The sequence below is a fragment of the Amblyraja radiata genome, chromosome 8 (genome assembly GCF_010909765.2).
Source record: "Amblyraja radiata isolate CabotCenter1 chromosome 8, sAmbRad1.1.pri, whole genome shotgun sequence".
Lineage (NCBI taxonomy): Eukaryota > Metazoa > Chordata > Chondrichthyes > Rajiformes > Rajidae > Amblyraja > Amblyraja radiata.
This window is the reverse complement of record NC_045963.1, coordinates 270,333-293,223: the sequence shown is the minus strand read 5'-3', so window position 1 is coordinate 293,223 and position 22,891 is coordinate 270,333. Positions and strand designations below refer to the sequence as shown.

General features: G+C 40.3%; 1 protein-coding gene across 1 annotated transcript in view; it reads left to right on the top strand.

Moving 5' to 3' along the window:
• pde10a (phosphodiesterase 10A) overlaps positions 1–21,668 on the top strand; it is a 215,097-nt gene extending 193,429 nt beyond the window's left edge. The window contains exons 18-21 of the mRNA XM_033026353.1: positions 4,012–4,184; positions 5,770–5,881; positions 17,671–17,751; positions 21,576–21,668. Of these exons, the coding sequence (XP_032882244.1) occupies positions 4,012–4,184; positions 5,770–5,881; positions 17,671–17,751; positions 21,576–21,668 (459 nt within the window). The remainder of the gene's footprint in view (positions 1–4,011; positions 4,185–5,769; positions 5,882–17,670; positions 17,752–21,575) is intronic.
• The last annotated feature ends 1,223 nt before the right edge of the window (positions 21,669–22,891 follow it).

Genomic DNA, 22,891 nt, shown 5'->3' with positions numbered 1-22,891 from the left:
ATGTTGGGGAAGTCCAGAACAATGGGTCACAGTTTAAGGATAAGGGGGAAATCTTTTAGGACTGAGATGAGAAAAACATTTTTCACACAGAGAGTGGTAAATCTCTGGAATTCTCTGCCACAGAAGGTAGTTGAGGCCAGTTCATTGGCTATATTTAAGAGGGAGTTAGATGTGGCCCTTGTGGCTAAAGGGATCAGGGGGTATGGAGAGAAGGCAGGTACAGGATACTGAGTTGGATGATCAGCCATGATCATATTGAATGGCGGTGCAGGCTCGAAAGGCCGAATGGCCTACTCCTGCACCTAATTTCTATGTAGAAGAGATAAATGAAGCTTGTTATTTTGCATGCAGGGAGGCACATAAAACTGGAGTAACTTATCGCATTTAGTGTTTGCAATCTCTGTATTGGAAAACCAAATGCACATTGAGTGATTGCTTTGTGGAGCACCTGTGTTCTGTCCTCAGGGACAACCCAGAGCTTCCTGTTACCTGCCCCTTTTAAATTCTCCATCCTGCTCCCATTTTGATCTTTCGGACTGTGACCTCCTGCTGTCATGGCTATCCCTCGAGGATGATGGTGTACATTCCGTTGTTTTTATGGACTCTCGGGTGGCTTATGAGTCCAATCCTGGCTTTGAAAGGTCTTCAGAATTCAGGACAGGTAATTCCAGATAGCAGATCGGGCTTTGGTTGTTGCTGCCTCTCTTTCCGTTTCTTTTTTCTTCTAATTCTGCGCATCTTCTTTTTTCCTCTAATTCTGCATTAGGGGCGCCGTCCAGTTGGGTATGGCTGCCCTGCCTGCAGCTGTCCATCTTTTCACTTCTTTTTTTAATTTTTAGTATGTTAAAATAGTGTTTTGTTTTGGAGGTCTAGTCTTTTAATGTGGGGGGGGGGGGGGCACTGCTTTTCTTATTCCCTACCTGGTCAGAGAGGCGGCTTTCCTCCGAGCAGCAACTTCGACCCGTCCTCACGGCCTTCCATCGGGTCTGGAGCGGCTTTTCCTGAGGGGACTGGCCTGAACCACAGCTTTGGCGGCGGCACAGCGCTGTAACGCTATCGCGGAGCGGGCGATGCCTTGCCTGGGTCGCCGCGCTGGAGCTCCGGTGTGCTGAGTCCGCTGATTGAACATTGAGCTCTGAGTCTGTGGAGCGGCCAGCCGCGGGCAACGACACTGACTTTGACATCGCGGAGCCTGGGATCTCTCGCCGAGATCGCCAGTGTTGGAGCTCCATCCAGCTTGGCTGTTGGCTTCTGAAGCCGCGGTCTCCGGTAAGGATGTGGCCGTTCCAGGCATCCCAAGCCGCTGTGAGGGTTCTCCCGACGCAGGAGCACCATCACCCGGCGAGAAGGGCCTGAAACATCGGGTCGCCATAGTGGCGACTGCGGAGGCCTCAATATGTCCGACTATGGGTGGACAAGCGGATGGGTACTGGATTTTGTACCTTCCCTTACAGTGGGAACCATTGTGGGGGGATGTTTTTTATGTTTAATGTTAAATTCCTTTATAATGTTATGTTGTATTCTTATTAATGTGCTGCAATGACAACTCAAATTTCACTACACCAATTGGTGTATGTGACAATAAATGAACCTTTGAACCTTTGAATCTCTTGGCTTCGAAGGTCACTGTTCCATCTTGGATGATGGTTCGCCAGAGTTTCCTGTCCTTGGCATTGGTTTCCCAATTGTTGATTTCACATTTCTTCATGCTGGCTTTGAAGGCATCTTTGAATCTCTTCTTTTGTCTGTCTCTTTTACGTTTGCCTTTTTTAAGCTGGGAATTGAAGGTTTGCTTTGGTAGATGCTCATCTTCCATCCGAACAACATGACCAACCCATCTTAGTTGGTTCATAATGACGAAGGCTTCGATACTAGATGTTTTTACTTCATTCAGCACGCTGACGTTGGTTCTTCTGTCTTCCCAGCTGATATTTAAGCTGCTTCGAAGACATCGTTGATGGAACTTTTTAAGTGTTTTCGGATGGCGTCGGTATGTTGTCCAGGTTTCTGATGCATACAGGAGCGTCGGAATCACCACTGCCTTGTACACTAATATTTTGGTGTCTGTTCGGATGTCACGATTTTGAAAGACACTTGTTCGAAAATGTCCAAAAGCTGTTCCAGCCCACTTAAAACGATGATGGATCTCATCATCAAGTTCGACATTGGAGGAGAGGTGACTTCCAAGGTACAGAAAGTGATCCACATTTTCCAGGGTTGTTTCACCAAGTTGAATCGATGGCTCTTTCCGATTTGTCTCTGTTGGTGACGATTGGTAGATAACCTGAGTCTTCTTGGAGTTGATGGTAAGTCCAAGTTTCGTGTATGCTCTGTTGAAGGCAGTCAGGATCTGTTGGAGATGATTTTCTGAGAGAACTGCAACACAGTTGTCATCTGCGTATTGGAACTCGACAAGGGAGCTCATAGATGTCTTAGATTTGGATTTGAGATGGGCAAGATTGAAAAGTCTACCATCTGTTCTGTTGACGATTTTGATTCCTGGGGGTTAGGTCGTCTTTGATGATGTGGATGGTTGGCACAATGAAGATGGTGAACAGTGTTGGGGCAATCGCACATCCCTGTTTCACCCCTGATCTGACTTGAAATGGCTCACAGTTGCTGTTGCTGGCCATGACTATGGCAAGCATGTCATTGTGGAGGAGTCTCAGGATTCGAATGTACTGTTCAGGATATCCATAGGTGGATAGGACGTCCCATAAGAGTTCCCTTGATACCGAGTCGAAGGCCTTAGTGAGGTTGATGAATTCCATGTACAAAGGTTGAAGTTGTTCACAACATTTTTCTTGGAGTTGACGCATTGTGAAGATCATGTCGGCTGTTCCATGTGATGGTCTAAAATCGGCTTGTGTCTCCGGAAGGATCTTCTCGGCTAACGGCTTGAGTCGGTTGTTCATGATGCAGGCGAGGACCTTGATGCTGTGGCTAAATGGGAAATTCCACAATGGTTTCCGCAGTCAGATCGATCGCCTTTCCTTTTGTAGATGGTAACGATTGCTGAGTCTTTAAAGCCTCCTGATACGTCTTCATTTATCCAGATCTTGATGAGAGGTTTATGCAGTTGGTAATGGAGCAGGCTACTTCCAATTTTGTAGACCTCGGCTGGTATTCCGTCAAGTCCAGCTGCCTTGTTGTTTTACAATATTTTGATGGCTTCCTTGACTTCTTCAAGTAATGATATTCTACTTAGGGAGTTGTCAACGGGCTGCTTTGGAATGTTGTTGATCACATTCCTGTCAAATGAGGCGGTTTGATTTAGAAGCTCTTCAAAGTGCTCCCTCCACCTAGAATTGATGTCAGCATTGCTATCTCACTGCCCCCATTCATTTATTGACCAGATAGCATTACTTGCAACTCACCCCATGGTCACCTGGTCTTGCCCTTTCAGAGATATCCACCCACTCTACCCATCCCCACCCTCCCCGCAGTTTAACATGCTGCTTTCCAGTTCTGACAAAGGATCTTTCACTAAATCGTTAACTCTTTCCTTAAATCGTCAAATCGTTATCTGTGGATGTTTCTATTCCCACAGACACTGGCCTGGCATGATATTTCCAGCGTTTTCTGTTTTTATTTTCATTAAAGTATTTACAGTTTCCTTTATAGTTGGATTGTTTATAGTCCTTTCTAGGACTATATACTTTCTAGGACTATAACTCCTTTATAATTGGAACCCGGTCATCCTTGTTTGTTCTCTGGGTCTGTTGTAAATATTTCATCTTTCTATGATCTTTTGTGAAAAAATATTTAAGATAGATGACATTCATGACCTCGATTGCATTTTATTCCCAGACTATCAACTATTTCATTATGAATATTAATTGCAGGAATTCTGACTGCACTTAACCAACATTTTCTTCCAGGAACATTTAAGTCATAGCAACCTATCCCAGCTGAGATACACTCAACTGCATGAATGGAAATATTTGTAATTAAAACTGAAAACTTAAACTAGTTTCTGTACTGTTTATTTAATTTTCTCTTCACCCCCAGATGGAAGGGCATAATATTTTCGCCAATCTAACAGGGGATGACTACGAGCATTTGCTCGAGATTATTCGGAAGGCCATTATTGCCACTGATCTCGCTCTATATTTTGGAAACCGAAAACAGTTAAGTGACCTAATGCAAGCAGGAGCATTGAACATCAACAATCAAGCACACAGGTAAATGTATTCTATATTCAAACAAAAATCCTTGGGTATTGATTCATTATGAAAGCAAATCTCCATAACGTGACAGTTGAGATAATGCAGACCTGCGGTAAGATTTGAGGATTCTTCTCTGGTTGCAGGTGTGATGCCAGAGGACTTGAAGGCTATTAACATAGTACCACTAAATTAGAACGGTTGACCCAAGATAGACAAAGTATTTATAGGCCAACCAACCTAACATCAGTAGTGGACAAATTGTTGAATAAATGGAATTGGCAATATAGATCATTATTTAGACAGACACAGATAAATTTAAGACAGTCGCCGTGGGTTTGTTATGGGAAGGTCGGATCTCGTTGTTTTTGGAGAGTCAATGAGATTAATGCATTTGCTGGACTTCCACAAGGTGTTTAACAAAGCTTAATTTGACCAACTAAATCAGCAAAGAAGAATACCCACAATAACCAAAGGATTGATCCCACAGAGGCAGAAAGTCAAAATCGATGTTTAAGAGTCAAAAAGTAAAAATCACTGGGTTTTGGTGACTGGAAGCCTATATACAGTATTCAGTGCTAGGTCCCTTGCTTTACACTGATGACTTTAAACTCAAGTATAAATAGATTTTCAGACTAATGAAAATATGGAAGACTCCAGGAAAAAATCAAGGGAGCAGTGAGGTGGGTGGAGAAATGACAAGCAATTCAAACCGGCAAAGTTAAAGGTAAGGTGTTGTGGGAGAGGAAACAAGGCAATGGATCCTAAAACATGTGGAACAGGGTAGAAATCTTGGTGCGCACATCCATGAATGACTGGTGGTAGCAGGACAAGCACACGGGATGTTTTCCTGTATTGTGCGAGGTGGTTGTGGGGGAAGGGTGATAAGGGGAGCAACAGGGTTGGGACAGGTAGGAACAATGAAAAACATGTTCATTTATAGCTGGAACACTGTTATGGTATTTCAGAGGATGTAGAGGAAATTTGCAAGGATTACACGATTGAAAAAAGTTAATTATGGATAAAATATGGCTAGGTTTAGGTTCAACAGTTTTTTTTTCAGTTGGCCTGAACATGAGGGGAAAAATAGATTGGAACAGCTAACAATGGCCTGTTTCCTTTATCACCGTTGCTTCTTTTGCAGATCTTTCATTCATTTGTTCTGTATCGCTCTACATCACCGTCTATATCTCTTGTTTTCCTTTCCCCTGACTCTAGTCTGAAGAGGGTCTTGATACAAAATGTTACCCATTCCATCTCTCCATAGATGCTGCCTGTCCTGTTGAGTTACTCCAACATTGTGTGTCTATCCGGTTTAAACCAGCATCTTCAGTTCCTTCCTACACATTCCTCCTTTGGAAATTTGTTTTTTTCAATTCCCTTATTTGTTTTGAAAGATGATAATGGTGGGGGTGGGTTGGGGAGGGGAGGAGGTAAAATTACAAGATTGAACTTGGTCAGTAAATGGTATTGTGCAAAAAAATGTAAATCAAAAATAGTTCTTAAAGGGAAGATAACTTAGTGGCATCAAACAAGTAATGAATTCAACTTAATGTATTAATCTTATTCGTATTTTGTAAAATTTTGTCTTTCTCTCCAACAGAGACAGGGTGATTGGTCTAATGATGACAGCTTGTGATCTCTGCTCCGTCACCAAGTTATGGCCAGTTACCAGGGCAACAACCAATGATATATATTCTGAATTCTGGGGAGAGGTATTTGCCTAATCTGATTTACTAGTACGATGAAGACATCAACTAGATCCTGTCAGAGTATATTGAAAATGAGATAATGTAATGCCTCTATATCTTACTCGTGATTCATGAAACTCAAGTAATACATGAATAATTACCATAAAAACAGTTGATGCCTCCAGATTAGCAAGGAGTGGCCTATGAAGAGTTCCATGGCAAAGCCCATCTCCTGATGCCCCATTCGCACTTGCATCCTGTGCTCTCTAGATTTGCTTGTCAGAAGGCCAGCGCCTCCAGTGTGATGCCTTTCTTTCAATCCACCAGATATCAATAATGGGCCTGAATGTCCAACTTGTCATTCAACGGCACTTTAGTGTGTGGTAATGGCCACATGACACACTACTCATCCACCCTGTTGAATTTCTCCATGCCTCCCTTCAGTGAATCCCATGCTGCACTGGTGTATGGTATATTAATTGGTGTATGTGACCAGCCCTCACATGTACTGATGAGACCAATACCCAGAACTCTTCAACTTTACAGGCAACACCTAATATCTAGAATCTTTTATTGACGAACGTGGGAATAAAATTATAATGTGAGTTGAATGAACTTTAATTGATTGGGGTTTTAGAATCTAAGCCATATCCAGGGTGGATAAAATCAAATGATTAAGATATTTTGTACGATTTCTGCAATTGTTATAAAGAAATAGTAATGACCAACACAAGAAATGTCAGCGATCATGAGCACTTGGCACATGCTTCTTCTGTGCAAATCTGTTGAATTGTCAGAAGCTGCAGCTCCTTGAGGAAAGATCCAATTTAGTTTGAAAATTCTGTTTACCCCAGGTAAAACCAGCCAGAACATCAATGTCTATATGCTGCCCATTCCACCCATGGTTGTTGAAGTAAAGCATTACAGTACATCCCTACAGCACACAGCTAGTTCTAGATTAAGGTTAGACATTGTGTTTGGGTTTTGACTGGAGTAGACTATGCTGAGTTATTGAAAAAACATTGCCAAAATTAACAATTTATAAAGCTGTGCTTTAAAAACAATTCCCAGGTGTTTTGCTGATGCTTCTGTCAGCAATTTGGTCAAATTTGATGATTCAAACATCAGACTTGGACCATTGCCCCATAATTCAAAATCCATTGGGATGTGGCTTTAAGACTCAGTATTAATTTATACAAGTCCAAATCATACGAGCACCTATGGAGCAAATACTACTTAAACTGACTGCAAATCTCCATCAATATTGTTTGAAATCAATACAGATAATCAATTTCTCAGAGATAATGTTTTGCTAAGTGTTAGTAATTGACAGAACATCACTGTCAGACTGGTAAACTGTTTATTTAATGTGACTCAATAAAACTTTTAAGTGATTTTATCGACCCCTCAGATGAGTAAGAGCGCTATTCAGTGTGGTCCAAAGCCAAACAAACTAGAAATGTCCATGTTTAATTCTCAGTCCATCATTCTTCAGACCTAGCACCAGAAAGAATTATATGATTGCATTTAGCATTCTTGGGCTTGAGGAATGAAGAATCAGCCTGAGCACTTCACTTTAATCGCTATTTAATACTAGGAATTTTCAGCAAGGAGATTACTTGGTGAACCATGTAAGTATACTTCCTGGGCTTTGATATATGTGGATTACCAGAGACCTGGAAAAAAATTGTATCCTAGAAGTGTAACAATCCAATGATTGAAATTCAAGACACTTCGTGGCAGCTGTGGAATTTAAATTCAGTTAATAATATGAGATTGTTTTGAAAGAAATAAAGCATTAGGTGACCATGAACCTACTGGATTTTCCTTTTTAAAAAAAAAAAAAAAAAATCAATTTGCTTCGCCCTTTGAAGATATCAGCTACCCTTACCTGCTACACTGGCCTATATGCGATTCTAGACCTTTCTTAAATGTACCCAGTTAAAGAAGGAAAATAATACAACTAAATGAGCCACCTCGGATCAACTGAGACACTGAATTCGAACATGCCAAAGGACCTTGCAAAGTCCTTCTTGCAAACATCTGTTGCCTGCTTTCAAAATTGGAGGAGCTAATCACAGATTTATCAAACAATGGTCTGACTTAATTGTTCGTGCAAAATCAAATCTTAGAGACAAGTAGCAGAATCTTCCACCACAACCTTGTGGATATGCACTGACAATACTGACTCACCGGAGTTGGTCGGACTGTTAAACTGACAGGAAGCAGCAGCCCTGGGAATTGACTTTGGATCCCATGGCATCTCAGGGTGTCAGGTCAGGAAATCACCAATTACCACTTACAGTGCTCCCTCTCCTTTTGAATCAATGATCTTTTCTGTTGAACAGAATTGGAAGTAGCATTTAAAGTGGGAAAGTTATCAAATGTTCATTAAAAGTCAACATTTCCGTCACTGAAGGACACTGAAACTTTCACAGACAGGTTTGTGTCCGAGAGTGATAAACCTATTTGCCTTCATCTTTCACTATTTACTGGTGATCGATGGGAAATGTTATGAGACGAAGGGCACACTTTTAAAAAGTAATAAATAAATACATACAATTGACTCACCACTTAAATCTTGTCAGTTAAAAATTGTCCAAGTGTGTCTTCACAAAAGCAGGACAAATCCAGTGCAGCGAATTTTCACCTAATTCATTTTTCTCAATCATTTAAAAGGTGATCATAGATAGTGCTGCCATGCAGCACTTCACCACGAATAATCTGATCACCATTGTTAAGCTTGCGTTTGACCTGGACCACCGGTGCAGTGCCAGAGCTTGTCAGTCTGATTTAAACATAGACTAAAGAGCTGAATTCCAGCATTTGATCATGAATGAGATCAAGGTATTTGACTAAATGTGAAATTCATGGGTATCTAGAGGAGAAGCATCGAATGATTGGAATTGTACATCACACAAGAAGTTGGTAATGATTGTTAAAAATTATCACACCCTCAGGACATCACTGTAGGAGTTTTTTCTTGGCCAGCAACCCATTTTATTAATAGTCTTCCATCAATCATAGAATCAGAAGTGGGAACGGAACATTCCTTGATGAGTGCACCATGTTCGCGATTCCTCAGGAAATGAAGCAATTTGTTCGTGCGTGCAGCTAGTCCTAGATGGCTTCTAGACAAAGGTGGATATGGGTGAAATATGTGTAAATGCTGCCACAAAAGTACTCAGGCCATCATCATCTCCAGCAAAAGTTTAACTATCTACCTTTGACATTCACCAAGTCCCTCATTGTCAATGCCATTGAAATACCAGTGACTAGAAATTTACCTGGACAAGCAGCAAAGGCTGGGTCTGCTGTGGTGAAATCTCACCATCTGAGACTCCAAAGCTATCCATTACCTACAAGGTACAACACAGAAGTGAGGTGGACTATTCTCCATTTGCCTTGTTGAATTAACAGGTCCAATAGCATTCAAGAAGCAGGATAGCATTCAAGATGAAGCAACCTGGTTTGTTAATACCCTTTGCATTGCTCTGTACACTCACTCTGCCATTAGTGCAATTTGGCTTTGGGGTATTACATCAACATACAACACTGCAGTCACTCATCTGCCAGCACCCCTAAAAGATGTAATATCTATCATCACAAAGGCAGAGGTTAGCAGGTGCACTGGAATATTTGCACCTGCATTTTTCACTCAAATTGCACATCATTCTGACTTGGAAATATACTTTTTTTTAAAAATCAGATTTCGATCCATCAAGGCCAGACCCCTCTGTAACAACATTTTGGGTGTACCTTCAGAAGTACCGTAGAAGACGGTTCAGCCGGAGCAATTAGGTTGGGCAATAATTTCTGGCTACATGCAGAAGAATATGAATAAATAGGGCTTTATTCTTTGGAACGCAGAAGGTTAAGGGGGGACTTGATAGAGGTCTTTAAAATGATGAGAGGGATAGACAGAGTTGACGTGGATAAGCTTTTCCCACTGAGAGTAGGGAAGATTCAAACAAGGGGACATGACTTGAGAATTAAGGGACAGAAGTTTAGGGGTAACATGAGGGGGAACTTCTTTACTCAGAGAGTGGTGGCTGTGTGGAATGAGCTTCCAGTGAAGGTGGTGGAGGCAGGTTTGTTTTTATCATTTAAAAATTAATTGGATAGTTATATGGACGGGAAAGGAATGGAGGGTTATGGTCTGAGCGCAGGTATATGGGACTAGGGGAGAATACGTGTTCGGCACGGACTAGAAGGGTCGAGATGGCCTGTTTCCGTGCTGTAATTGTTATATGGTTTATATGGTTATATGAATGGAACATTCAGGAAAGGACATAGGAGGTGGGTGGAATTGGTAAATTTTGGAGACACTGTTGTTAAATATCCGAGCGAAAGATGTACATGGAGAAAAAATATGGATAAGGCCAACAATGTGACTGAGTTGTGGACAGACATACAATTGCAGTAAAGTATATATTTTTTCGTGAATAGCAGTGATTTGCAAATCAAATACTGCAGATGCTGAAAATCTTAGATAAAAGCAGAAATGCTGGAGCCATCCAGCAGTTCAGGCTGCATCTGAGGAAAGGCAAATGGAGTTCATGTTTTGGGTTAAAATCCCACCCACCCCCTTTCCTCATGCCCCCCTCTCTCTTACTAGATTAATTTATCAACCAGATGGCTTCATCAGCAGAAATTACCACAAAAATCCTGGCCTTTCCCTGTCACAGATGTTACCGTTGTTCTATGCGACCCTCCTCTACTGCAACTTAAAACCAAGTTTTATCAGTCCCAGTCTACTGAAGGATCTTCAACTAAAAACATTAGCTTTGTTTCTCTTTCCTCAGAAGCTGCCCAGACCAGCATTTTCTGTTATTGGTAATTTGCAACAGTCATTTGTCATACTCATTTTGTTGTTCTTCTTCTTATCGAGTCCACACACAAGATTAGAAGTTGTTCAGCCAGAGCTGAACACACTTCTCGGCATCTGCACAATGGTGTCTGTCTTGCGCTTCTTGTGCTTCTTGTGCGTGGTGGTGGAAAGATTGGTTGAAACAGGGCCGCGACGTGAACGCTCTTTCCTTGGCCCCATTTTGTTGTTGTGTTAGTGGGACGGATTATATCAAAGGCTTATTAAACTTTTAACAAATACTAGTTGCTCCTCCCTGCCAGGCCAGGCCAACTCCACAAAACTCTTCAGGCATGCCACCACAGCTACCACCCCCCCCCCCCCCCCCCCCCCCCCCCTGTTATTGTGTCCAGGCACATCAATCTCTTAACAAGTCACATACCTGTATATAATCAATATTTTAAATATATACAGGTATGTGACTTTATGAAGAAATATATACATAGATTTCAAACTATATTTTTAGACCCTTTAGAAGAAGCAATGAATATTAAGGTTGATTCACAAAAATTAATATCATACTTTTATAATAATATATTATATAGAGAATCACCCTCAACAGAAGCACTAAGGGAAGATTGGGAACATGAGCTAATGATAAAGATCTCGAAGGATAGATGGGAAAAGTATTTGATGAATACACATAACTGTTCTATTAATGCAAGACATAATTTAATTCAATTCAAATTATTACATAGACTATATTATTCAAAAACGAGGTTGAATAAATTTTATCCAAACGTCTCTCCCAGATGCGATAAATGTTTGTTTCAAAACGCTAATATAACACATTCATTTGTAGGATGTACAAAGTTGAATAAATTTTGGAGTGATATATTTGATATATTTACAAAGCTCTTCAAGTCAAGAATAGAACCCAAAATGGAATGGATTATATTTGGAATAATAGGAGAAGATACCAATTTAAATAAAGACCAAAATGTTTTTTTTAAATTATGGGTTAATAATTGGAAAGAAATTGATACTTAAATTTTGGAAAAATACAACCATACGAACTGTTAAAATGTGGATTAGGAATATGATGGACATAGCACGCCTTGAAGAAATGAGACTCCGACTAATAGATAAATACGACCAATTCTTAAGGAGTTGGTCTCCTTTCATCGACTTTTTGGAATCATGTGATGCAGCGGTACCATAAGGATTGCTGATTTCAGTTCATGACGTGGATAGATTTACATCTCCGAATATAGATTTGAAAAATTATCTTTTAAGGGGCCTTCTCTTCTATTTCTACTTTCCACTTTTTATTTATTTATTTATTTATTTAAAAAAAATTTAAATTCTTTTTTATATACACACTTCACGTTTTTCTACTCTCTACCATCTATTTTTCCACTTTTTCCCCTTTCTATTGTTTTCTTTTTCTTGTCTTGCTTACTTCCTTCTCATAACATAAAACTAGAGGTTGTACATAGAATGGATTACGGTATGACATAGTTGGCACCTAAAATTAGGTGCCACTGTATTGTTTTGTACTGTATTAACTTCTAATAAAATAAACAAACAAAAAAAAAAACAAGTTCGCCTCTCAAGCTGCTGCTGGATCTCGGTCATCTCTGGATATCCGAGGAGATTTACTGTGAATAGAAGAGAGTGAGTGAGTCAGTTTACGGAGAGAGCTGGGCAGTACTTGATACAAATGGCTTTTGCTGAATTAGTATGGTAGTAGGCCAGTGTTGCAAAATATTAGAATTGCTGGATCTTGACTTGGCTTAGAGTCTGGAGGACCTGCATTGACTGCATTTGAGGATGAAGTGGCTGTGAGATCAGGGTTGAGATGGAGCCAAAGTATATGTGGAGAGCGGATCCACATAGTCATGCAGAGGACAGTACATTCAAAGAGAATGATACAGAAATATGACACATTTTGCGATTGCCTAACGTAGCTGTGACAGGTTCTGACACCTGTAAAACCCCTGAAAGTAGTTATGATGGAATATCATTGGTTAAGGCATCAGTAGAAGTGAGAGAAGTTGGGGAACATGCTAAAAGAGGGACACTCAAACAGAAAGTTGAATAGCACAAGCCAAAGCGCACCATCATTCTTGCCTGGGACCAGATTAATAGTACCATGGTTTCCCTATGTGCAAGCTTTAATGACACATTTCAGAATGTTGTTGGCAAGGAGGTGAGGATGAGAACATAAAGTGTACAGTTGGAAAACGACAGGAATGAACACAGTAATGTGAGCAGTACTTTTGACTTAGAACTGGAAATAAGTTTGCACTCTGAAGCCACAAGCAAGAACAACTAATGACTCAGTCTGGTGCAAATGAGCAGAGGAAGAGAAAAGAAAGAAAATTGAAAGAGAATGTGGACCAGGACTTCGATCATTCAGGTTGCTCACCGCATAAGTCGGAGAATTGGTGCTCTGGAAACTTCATGTTGAGAATATGTAATCCACAATTTAGCAAAATTAAGGACCAGCAGTAATTTAGACAATGGGAGGTCATGCTCTGGGCAACCAGTGGATCATGAGTTCTCTCTGTGTTATAGCCCAACACACTGAACAGTGGGTGAAGTGTGATGTTGGTAGCAGGCTCAAGGTTGCATACCTCAATGCAGTGGATGGAACCACTGCAAAAGCTAAAAAGGGGAGAAGCAATTGAATGAAAAGAAGTCAGGATATAAAATAGAAAGAGAACAGATAGAGTGTACGAAAAGTCAACCAAAGTAGACACATTGTAATCATGAATGTTAAAGATGTGCCAAATTAATTATTTAATTATGTTGTCGATAATAACTGGAGTTATTGGTTTGTGTTATATTTCACGTAATAATTGTCAGAAATTTTAAGTATAGAGCATAATGACGAGTTTTTCAGAAACAACTAAGAAATTGATTAATATTTGGTTAAATATATAAGCACAGAAAAGAAAGACAGAACGGAAGACATTTGGTCCATTATTCATCTGGATCATCATTGATCTACTTCAATGCCATTTTCTGTACCACTGCAGCCCTTGATTCTTACGATTTTTGTTTTTAAGAAATATAAGACCGAGCCCCTGCAACTCTGTACAATGTTGAATATCAAAAGTTCACTGCTCTCTGCATGAAAAACAAATGTTGCCCTTTCTCTGTATTAAATGGTCAATCCTGTGTTCATAGAATCATAGAAAGTAGGTGTGAGAGTAGACCACCAGGTCCGTCGAGCCCGCACCGCCATTCACTCATGGCTGAACACTAAACAGACACACTTACCCACAAACAGTAGACACAAGACACAGAACACAAGACACTACCCTCCCCTTTATACCGCTATCACCCCTCTCCACCCCAAGAACCGCGTGATCTCCTAGGGGAGGCAAAAAACCGGATAAAAACCCAGGTCCAATTCGGGAAAAAAATCCGGGAAATTCCTCTCCGACCCCAATCCAGGCGATCGACACTTGTCCAGGAGATCACTCAGGTCTACTATACTAACCATACCTAGGTCCATATCCCTGCCCTCTCCCCGTAGCCCCTTATCCCCTTGGCAGCTAAAAAACCATCTATTTTTGACTTAAATATATTTAACGTTTCTGCTTCCACTGCTCCCTGGGGCAGTGAATTCCACAAACTAACCACCCTCTGGGTGAAGAAGTTCTTCCTCATCTCAGTTTTAAAAGAGCCCCCCCTCACTCTGCAACTATGTCCCCTAGTTCTAGCCTCCCCGATCATTGGGAACATCCTCGGTGCATCCACCCGATCAAGGCCCCTCACGATCTTATACATTTCAATGAGATCGCCTCTCATTCTTCTAAACTCCAAAGAGTAGAGTCCCAGCTTACTTAACCTTTCCTCATATGTCAATCCCCTCATTGCAGGAATTAATCTTGTAAACCTTCGCTGCACTGCCTCCAGGGCTAGTACATCCTTTCTTAAGTATGGACCCCAGAACTGTACACAGTATTCCAAATGTGGTCTCACTAATACCGTGTACAGCTGCAGCAAGACCTCCGTGTTTTTATACTCAATCCCCCTAGCAATAAAGGCCAAAACTCCATTGGCCTTCCTGATTGCTTGCTGCACCTGCATACTGACTTTTAGTGATTCATGTACTAATACCCCTAGATCCCTTTGCGTTGCATTACAACGCAGCTCCTCCTCATTTAGAAAATAACTTGCCCTATCATTTTTTTCCCCAAAGTGAATGACTTCACATTTATTAGTATTAAATTTCATCTGCCAAGTTGTTGCCCACTCACCTAGCTTATCTATATCCTTTTGCAGACTCTTCCTATCCTCCTCATCCCCTACTTTCCCTCCCATTTTCGTATCGTCCGCAAATTTTGATATATTACACTTGGTTCCCTCCTCCAAATCATTTATATAAATTGTGAACAACTGGGGTCCCAGCACCGACCCTTGCGGAACCCCGCTAGTTACTGGTTGCCATCCCGAGTATGAACCATTTATCCCCACTCTCTGCTTCCTATTCGTTAGCCAATCCTCTACCCATGCTAATATATTACCCCCAATCCCACAATTTTTTATTTTTAGCAATAGTCTCTTATGTGGCACCTTGTCAAAAGCCTTTTGGAAGTCCAAGTATACCACATCCACCGGTTCCCCTTTATCCACCCGGGTTGTTACTTCCTCAAAGAATTCGAGCAGATTCGTTAAACACGATTTCCCCTTCACAAAACCATGCTGGTTCTGTCTGATGAAGTCATGTTTATCCAAGTGGCCCGTTAGTGATTCTTTAATAATTGTCTCCAACATTTTACCCACCACCGATGTTAGACTAACCGGTCTATAGTTACCCGCCTTCTGTTTACTTCCTTTTTTAAATATAGGTGTTACATTGGCCATTTTCCAATCCACTGGGACCGTTCCTGCCTCCAGGGAGTTTTGGAAAATTATCACCAATGCATCCACAATCCCCACTGCTATCTCCCTCAAGACCCTTGGATGTAATCCATCAGGCCCAGGGGATTTATCCTCCTTCAGTCTCATTAATTTCCCTAATACCACCTCCTTGGTGATCTTAATAGTATTTAGCTCCTCCATTCCTACCGCCTCCTGTTTATCCAGCGTTGGAATATTTTTTGTGTCTTCTATGGTGAAGACTGATACAAAATACTCGTTTAATGCCTTTGCCATTTCCATGTTCCCCACCAACAACTCTCCAGTCTCACCCTCCAATGGACCAACGTTCACCTTAGCCACCCTTTTTCTTCTGTGACAGTGACTTCTTGTTCTGGACTCCTTAAGGGCCTGTCCTCCTATCTGATTTTTTCGGCGACTGACGGCAGTCACCGCTGGATTTTGAACATTTTAAAATCCAGCGGCGACAAAAAAAATGTTGCGACACCTGAGGAAACACAGCGCGTCAATACGTCATCACGCCGATACATCAGACAATGATGCTGGCAGTTGCCGAAAAAATCGGCAAATGGGACAGTCCCTTTAGTCAGGGTAAATATCTTCCTGCAACCAGCCAGTAAAGACCTGCAAGAATTTCTAATGTCCAAATTTTTAATTTCTGAATTCAAATTTGTAATAATTAACTGGCAAGATTTAAGTGGTGAGTTAATTGTATGTATTTATTTATTACTTTTTAAAGTGTGCCCTTCGTCTCATAACATTTTTTACGCTGCTTACGAACACAACTAATAAAGACATTTGCACTCTGGAAGATACCTTTAAGAATTGAATGCACTGTATCTACATTATGCATGTATATTTTACATTGCTGTAATCAATGCATCTCCCATTATCCACTCTGGCGAAGCTGGCAGCTTGGTTATCAACATAACATTGGGGCTATCAGTAAAATCTAATGTGTTACTGAAATGAAGTGTGAGATGACTTGTAAGATGCTTTGAGGTGTCTCTTTTCCCATCCTCAGACTCAAAACAATTCTGTGTTTATTAGCACCAATCTAATAAAAAAATTCCAGAGTTTCATCTCTGATTTCTATCCACAGATTCCTACTGAAATGTAAAACTGCAAATCTTTAGTGAGAAAAACATTGATGTAAATTTTAATGGTTTATTGATATCCAACAGACGTTCAGATGAATCTTAACCCAAATTCATGATTATAATATCTCACTCATCTTAACAGGCTTAGTGAGATATGATATTCATGAAAATCTCAGTCCTTGCAACAACCAACCCACAAAGCAAGAAGGTACTGTAAACTAATGTCGAGGTTGAGGAGCAGCTTTGCCCTTATAACCATTAGGTTATTGAAAGCTACAACCTCCAAATAGGCTCTGAACTATATAGACTTGGGGACATTGTTTATTTATTCGCTTTGCACAATTACTGTTTACTTATTTGTAAAAATGTCTTGTTCCGTTTCGGGACATATGACAATAAAACACTCTTGACTCGACCTTTGGCAGGCAATTTATACTCGGGAAGTGACTTGACCAATTAAGTATTCGAATGAGGCTGTGTGACTTGGATTTAATTTATTTTATCATTTTCACTGAGACAGCTGGGTTTTGCAGGCATTGGGAGCTCAGCAGCAGAAGAGAAGTCAAAAGAGCTTTGAGAGGAAGTCCTCCCCCAGCACCACTTCCCCCTCTCTGCAGACAAGTATCAGACCTCAATTCTTCCACTGCCAGGCAACAAGTTGCATGTTTTGTGGAGTGCACCTTCCCCAACTGTAAGCTTGTCAGTCGGGTGGGATCTGCCAAACCAGCAAGTGCTTTCAAAGTCAAAGTTCAGCAGCATGCATATAAAATCTAATTTCCCCCAGAACTATTGCATTCTTCCCCCGTGGCCATTTACCTCACTCCTTGTCCCAATTACTTAAGTGTCTTTGCCAATAGAGAGGCAGTTATAACAATGTTTTACTTCCATAGGTTCAATAATAATTCTGTACAAAATTATTTTTTATACTTTCAGTTTTTAGAAAAGTAGAATGGTTATGAGATATAAATCCAATTTATGTCAATTTAATCTGAATAATATTCTATATACAGGGTGACGAGATGAAAAAAGGAGGAATACAGCCCATACCCATGATGGACAGGGAGAAAATTGATGAAATTCCTGACGGCCAGGTAAATTATAACCTACTAAATTTGAGAAAGCAACAGCTTCGGAGTAGATTGCTCATTATGTGGGAAATCCACATGGAAATTTTAAAGATTTAGGTCTTTATTAACCATCCTAGCTGGCATTTTACCTGAACATCCTTGATAATAATTTAATATTGTATTAATATGATTGTTCCAAGTTGATTTGCTTGCTGTACATGAGCTGGATACTTTAGATCACATCAAATTCTTGATTTTCTCGTGTGAAAAGAAGTTGTGTTTCTTTTTTACACATCAAATCTGGGAATCATATATATCACAAAGGTAAGATATTCAATACTGCATCCTACTTCAGGTGGAATCTTTGCAATACAAGTTGATAGTAGTTATATCGAGGCAGCTTAAATTACAACATCTAGGTTTTATAATCAAGAAATCTATTAGCTCAATAACTATTCTTTAGCCTAAGAATATATGTGACAGAAGCAGGAATAGATTGTATGGCCCTTGACCTGGTTGTACCATCCAATCTTTCATGTAGAAATGTTCAAAGATTTACAATTCTTCAAGTAAATACATTTCTCACATCTGCATAAGGTATCCATCAAAATAATTGAAGACTGGATCAATACTTTCCCCCTGTAAATGAGTTATAAGAAATACTGAGTAGCACAGGATCAGATAATCTGGATAGGGGGCTTGGGATATCTATCAAATTAATTGAGGACTGGCTTCTGGATCTGTTCGCGATCTCAAGAGGAAAATCCACCCCAGTATCCATTTAGTATCACCCTCTTGTCCAAGATAGTCAGATCCAGAAAGGCATAGCTGTCTGTACCAGAAGTCATGATGTAGCTCTATAAGACTTCGGTTGGGCTGTGTTTGGAGTGTTGCGTGCAATTCTGGTCACCACATTACAGGAAAGACATGGAATCTTTGGAGAGAGTGCAGAAGAGATTTACCAAAATGCTGCCTGGGTTAGGGGGTGTTACCTACAAGGAGAGATTGGATAAACCTGGATTGCTTTCTCTAGAATGCTCTGGAATCATTCCCTGAATAGAGGGAGACCTGTTGGAAGTATATAAAATTATAAGAGGCATACATAGGGTGGACAGTCTGAATCTATTTCCCAGAATGTAAATGACAAAGACTAGATTGTTTAGATTTAAAGTTAGATGGGTAAAGTTTAAGGGAGAGGTGTGGAGCATCCATTTTACCCAGAGAGTGGTGGGTGCCTGTAAATCGCTGCCAATGGTGGCAATGGACCATTTAAGAGGCTGTTAGATATGGTTTTGCCGCAAACAAAGGGATATGGGTCATGTGCGGGCAGAGGGGATTTATTTCACTTGACATCATGCTCGGCACAGACAATGTGGGCTGAAGCACCTGTTCCTGCGCTGTATAGTGTTTTGTGGTCAATGAGAAACTATGTAAAATTGCCAAGGCAGGTACCATCTACAAAGAAAGGACAGCTCAATGCAATCTGTCTACTCTCAATTATCAACAGTGCAATGAAAGGTACTGAGGGTATTATCATGTAACACTTATTCCACAGAAAGTCGTACATCAATGTTCAATGTGAGTTTCAGCATAATCATACAGTGACACAGCAGTGGTGCTGGATTCAATTCTAACCTCAAGTGTGGTGTTTGCAGTGTTGCACATTCCTCTTTGAATGTGATGGCACATTCCTCTTTGCCAGAGTATCCTCTTTGTGATCTGGTTTCATCCCACGTCCCAATGGCATTCTAGTAGGGTAACTGGATACTGTAAATTACCCCTTAGTGTGTGTTATCACTGAAAGAATCAAAAGGGTTTGTTAGATTCATGGTCAGGTCGGGGGGAGTTCCCCCTGCCACGGGTACCGTGTAATCTCGTGCTACGGACAAGTTCGGCACGGACTTGTAGGGCCGAGATGGCCTGTTTCCGTGCTGTAATTGTTATATGTTATATACCTGTTCCATGGTCGGATAGTGGGCGACTAAACTGTCTCCCCCACCTGGTTTGCCAGGAGAGGAGGGGGCTGTGGACCCCCAGCAGGACCAGAAACAAGACGTCAAAGGGCGGATGAGCTCCTAGCCATCCACACTTCAGTAGAAGTTGCGATCACTGTCGTATATAGCATTGTAAGGCACCGTGCCCGCTGATGTTTTCAACAATGAGGATGATGATTGTTAGATTGACCTATATGTGACAGAATAAGTTTCAAGGATACACGAAAATAAGGAGAGTGGAAATGGGGCCTGGAAGTCAGCATAGATCTAGTGAGCCAAATGGCCTCCTTTTATTGTATAGGCACTCTGCTCCTGATCGAATCACAGCCTTGGTTTAAACATGGGCCAAAGACCTAAAATCCAAAGAAAAAATAAGAGTGGGTGCTGTTAGCACCAAAGTAGCATTTGACCGAGTATACCATCTAAGGAGTCCTGATAAAACAAGGTCAGAGCATCAAAGGAAAAATATTCTGATGGTCAGGAAAGTGTGTGATTGTTGTTCACCCCAGTCCATTACCGTCATATTTTTTTGTCATTTGAAATACTATAACCATATAACAATTACAGCACAGAAACAGGCCATCTCGGCCCTACAAGTCCGTGCCGAACAATTATTTTCCCTTAGTCCCACCTGCCTGCACTCATACCATAACCCTCCATTCCCTTCTCATCCATATGCCTATCCAATTTATTTTTAAATGATACCAACGAACCTGCCTCCACCACTTCCACTGGAAGCTCATTCCACACCGCTACCACTCTCTGAGTAAAGAAGTTCCCCCTCATGTTACCCCTAAACTTCTGTCCCTTAATTCTGAAGTCATGTCCTCTTGTCCAATACTATGCCATATTACCTGTGAATTCAACCAATCCAGTATCCAAAACTTGAAATCAAGTGACCAAGATTACTAAATATGGTGAACATGCAGCTTATAATGGTGCTAAATACAAATTATATATAGTATTTAACCTTACAAAATGATTTATCCATACTTAACATAGATGATGAAGCTTTCAAAAATGGTTTGCACTGTAGTTTGGAGAGTACTTTCATCATTGCATGAATGAGTCCCCTGGTAGCTACCTTATAATAACATTTCCTGATGCCGTATGAATCACTTACCTCATTCAGATGTATTGATCCTGGAGGAGGTGCAGCATAGAATGGCATAAAAGTTACAAATAATAAACTAATAGGACAGGTTGCAAAGACAATCCTTGTGTTCAAAGGAAATCCTGAGGTGATTTAATCGAGGTGTGTTACTATGATCAAAAAAAGTTGACAGGCAGAATAAAGAAAATATATTTCCTTTGGTGTGAGCGCCAATAGAATGTAGGGCATAACCTCAAACTTTGAGCTCAGCCATTCAAGAATGATGTCAAACAAACGGCTGTTGAGGACATTAATGGGACATTTTAAATCAAGTTTTGTTAAGCAGGTTGAGGAATACACAACCTAGACTATCATGAGACAAGTTGATTTTACCCAACTGATGATGTGTTGTTGCAAAAGTAATCCTGTTCAGTACAAGAGGAGCCACAGGTTCAGATGTTTGTTGTATATGCTTGGCGGAGAAGCCAGTAGTGCGAAGCAACCATCCAAGTCAGAATCCCACGTAATTCTACAAGAATCTACAAAGCAAATTCTTTAATTTGCCATTTTTCTCCGGTATTTTGTTCAATGATTCTTTTTCAAAAATATTCTGAAAGGTCATTTCAATGAGTTCTGCCTGAGTATGATAAATATTGACCATCATCTAATTGAATGAAGCAACAAGCGTGAGGGTGTAGCTTTTATTCTATTTTTGATTTATGATAATTTAAAAAAGACGTCTCCATTTTCCCTTTGCACAGGTTGGTTTCTACAATGCTGTAGCCTTGCCTTGCTATCGTACACTTGCAGAGGTCTTTCCAGCAAGCACTCAGCTGCTAAAAGCTTGCAGGTAGGAGTATCCATCGTAGAAAAATAGAAACAGGCTTTCCATTTCTAAATTAGATATTCCAATTCATGCAACCCTTTTCTTTCAAATAAATATACAGGTACTTAAATGCAGAAAAAGATTAAAATCAAAAAAATATTTGGTAAGGTTTCTTGTTGTTCTGCTTAAAAGGCCCAGGAAGGCATATCAATTGTGCTTTCTTAAATATAAGAAATTAATACCAAAAGTCCTATTGTGGAATAGAAAATGAATAGAAGCAATGAAATGAAGCAAACTTAAAGGATAGTCTTACAACCACCATTCTTTATTGTTATCCAATAAGCTAAACCATTGCAATTGTGGAAGATTCTATACAATTAACACTTTTTTAATTGCAATTATGTGCTCTCCATATTCATTTGAAGCTATTACTAGAATTAATTTGTTATCTTTCAAGTATTCATACATGTCAACAGTGGGAATGATAAAGACGCTGCACTTTATCCACCCCTGCTAAATATTTGAATGTCACATGATTTTAGCATCAAATCATATTCATCGTCATAGCATCGTACTTAAGCCTGTAGCCTGCAGGGGTTTTTTTAAATAAAGTAAGTCCTGCTTCAAAATCTCTGTCGTTTGCTGATTCCATAATCATACAATCACAGTGCTTTTCCGTTTATTCAGAAATTTGGTATCTGTGAGATTTTATCAAGTTTTTAAGAGTTTGGAGTATATGTTCCTTAATCAGTTTTTCAGCATGTTGAAGTAAATCTTGTAAGATGAATAAAGTAGAAATATGGGAAAAAATCTCAGGCTTTTTTTTACATAAAACAAAATAATGTGGTTTTGCTGTGATACCAAACTTCAAACTCTGAAGAAGGGTCTCGACCCGAAACGTCACATATTCCTTTTCTCCAGAGATGCTGCCTAACCCGCTGCGTTACTCCAGCCTTTTGTGTCTATCTTTGATTTAAACCAGCATCTGCAGTTCCTCCCTACATATTCAGACCCAGTTAGTTCATCTCAGATGGGAACTTCAGCAAGATACCGAAAAGACTTTGTAGATGAAGTTGGCTCATTACCATTCCACAAGCAAAGACTTGGAGAGAAGTTTATTAAGTTCATCACTACCTTGACAGCAAATTGAAGGAGTCATTATAATACAGCCAGCCTGCTTTCTTTTGATACTTTGAGGAATTTTAACCTCCAAAGCCAGAAAAAAAATGCAGCATTATCTATCCATTTCAG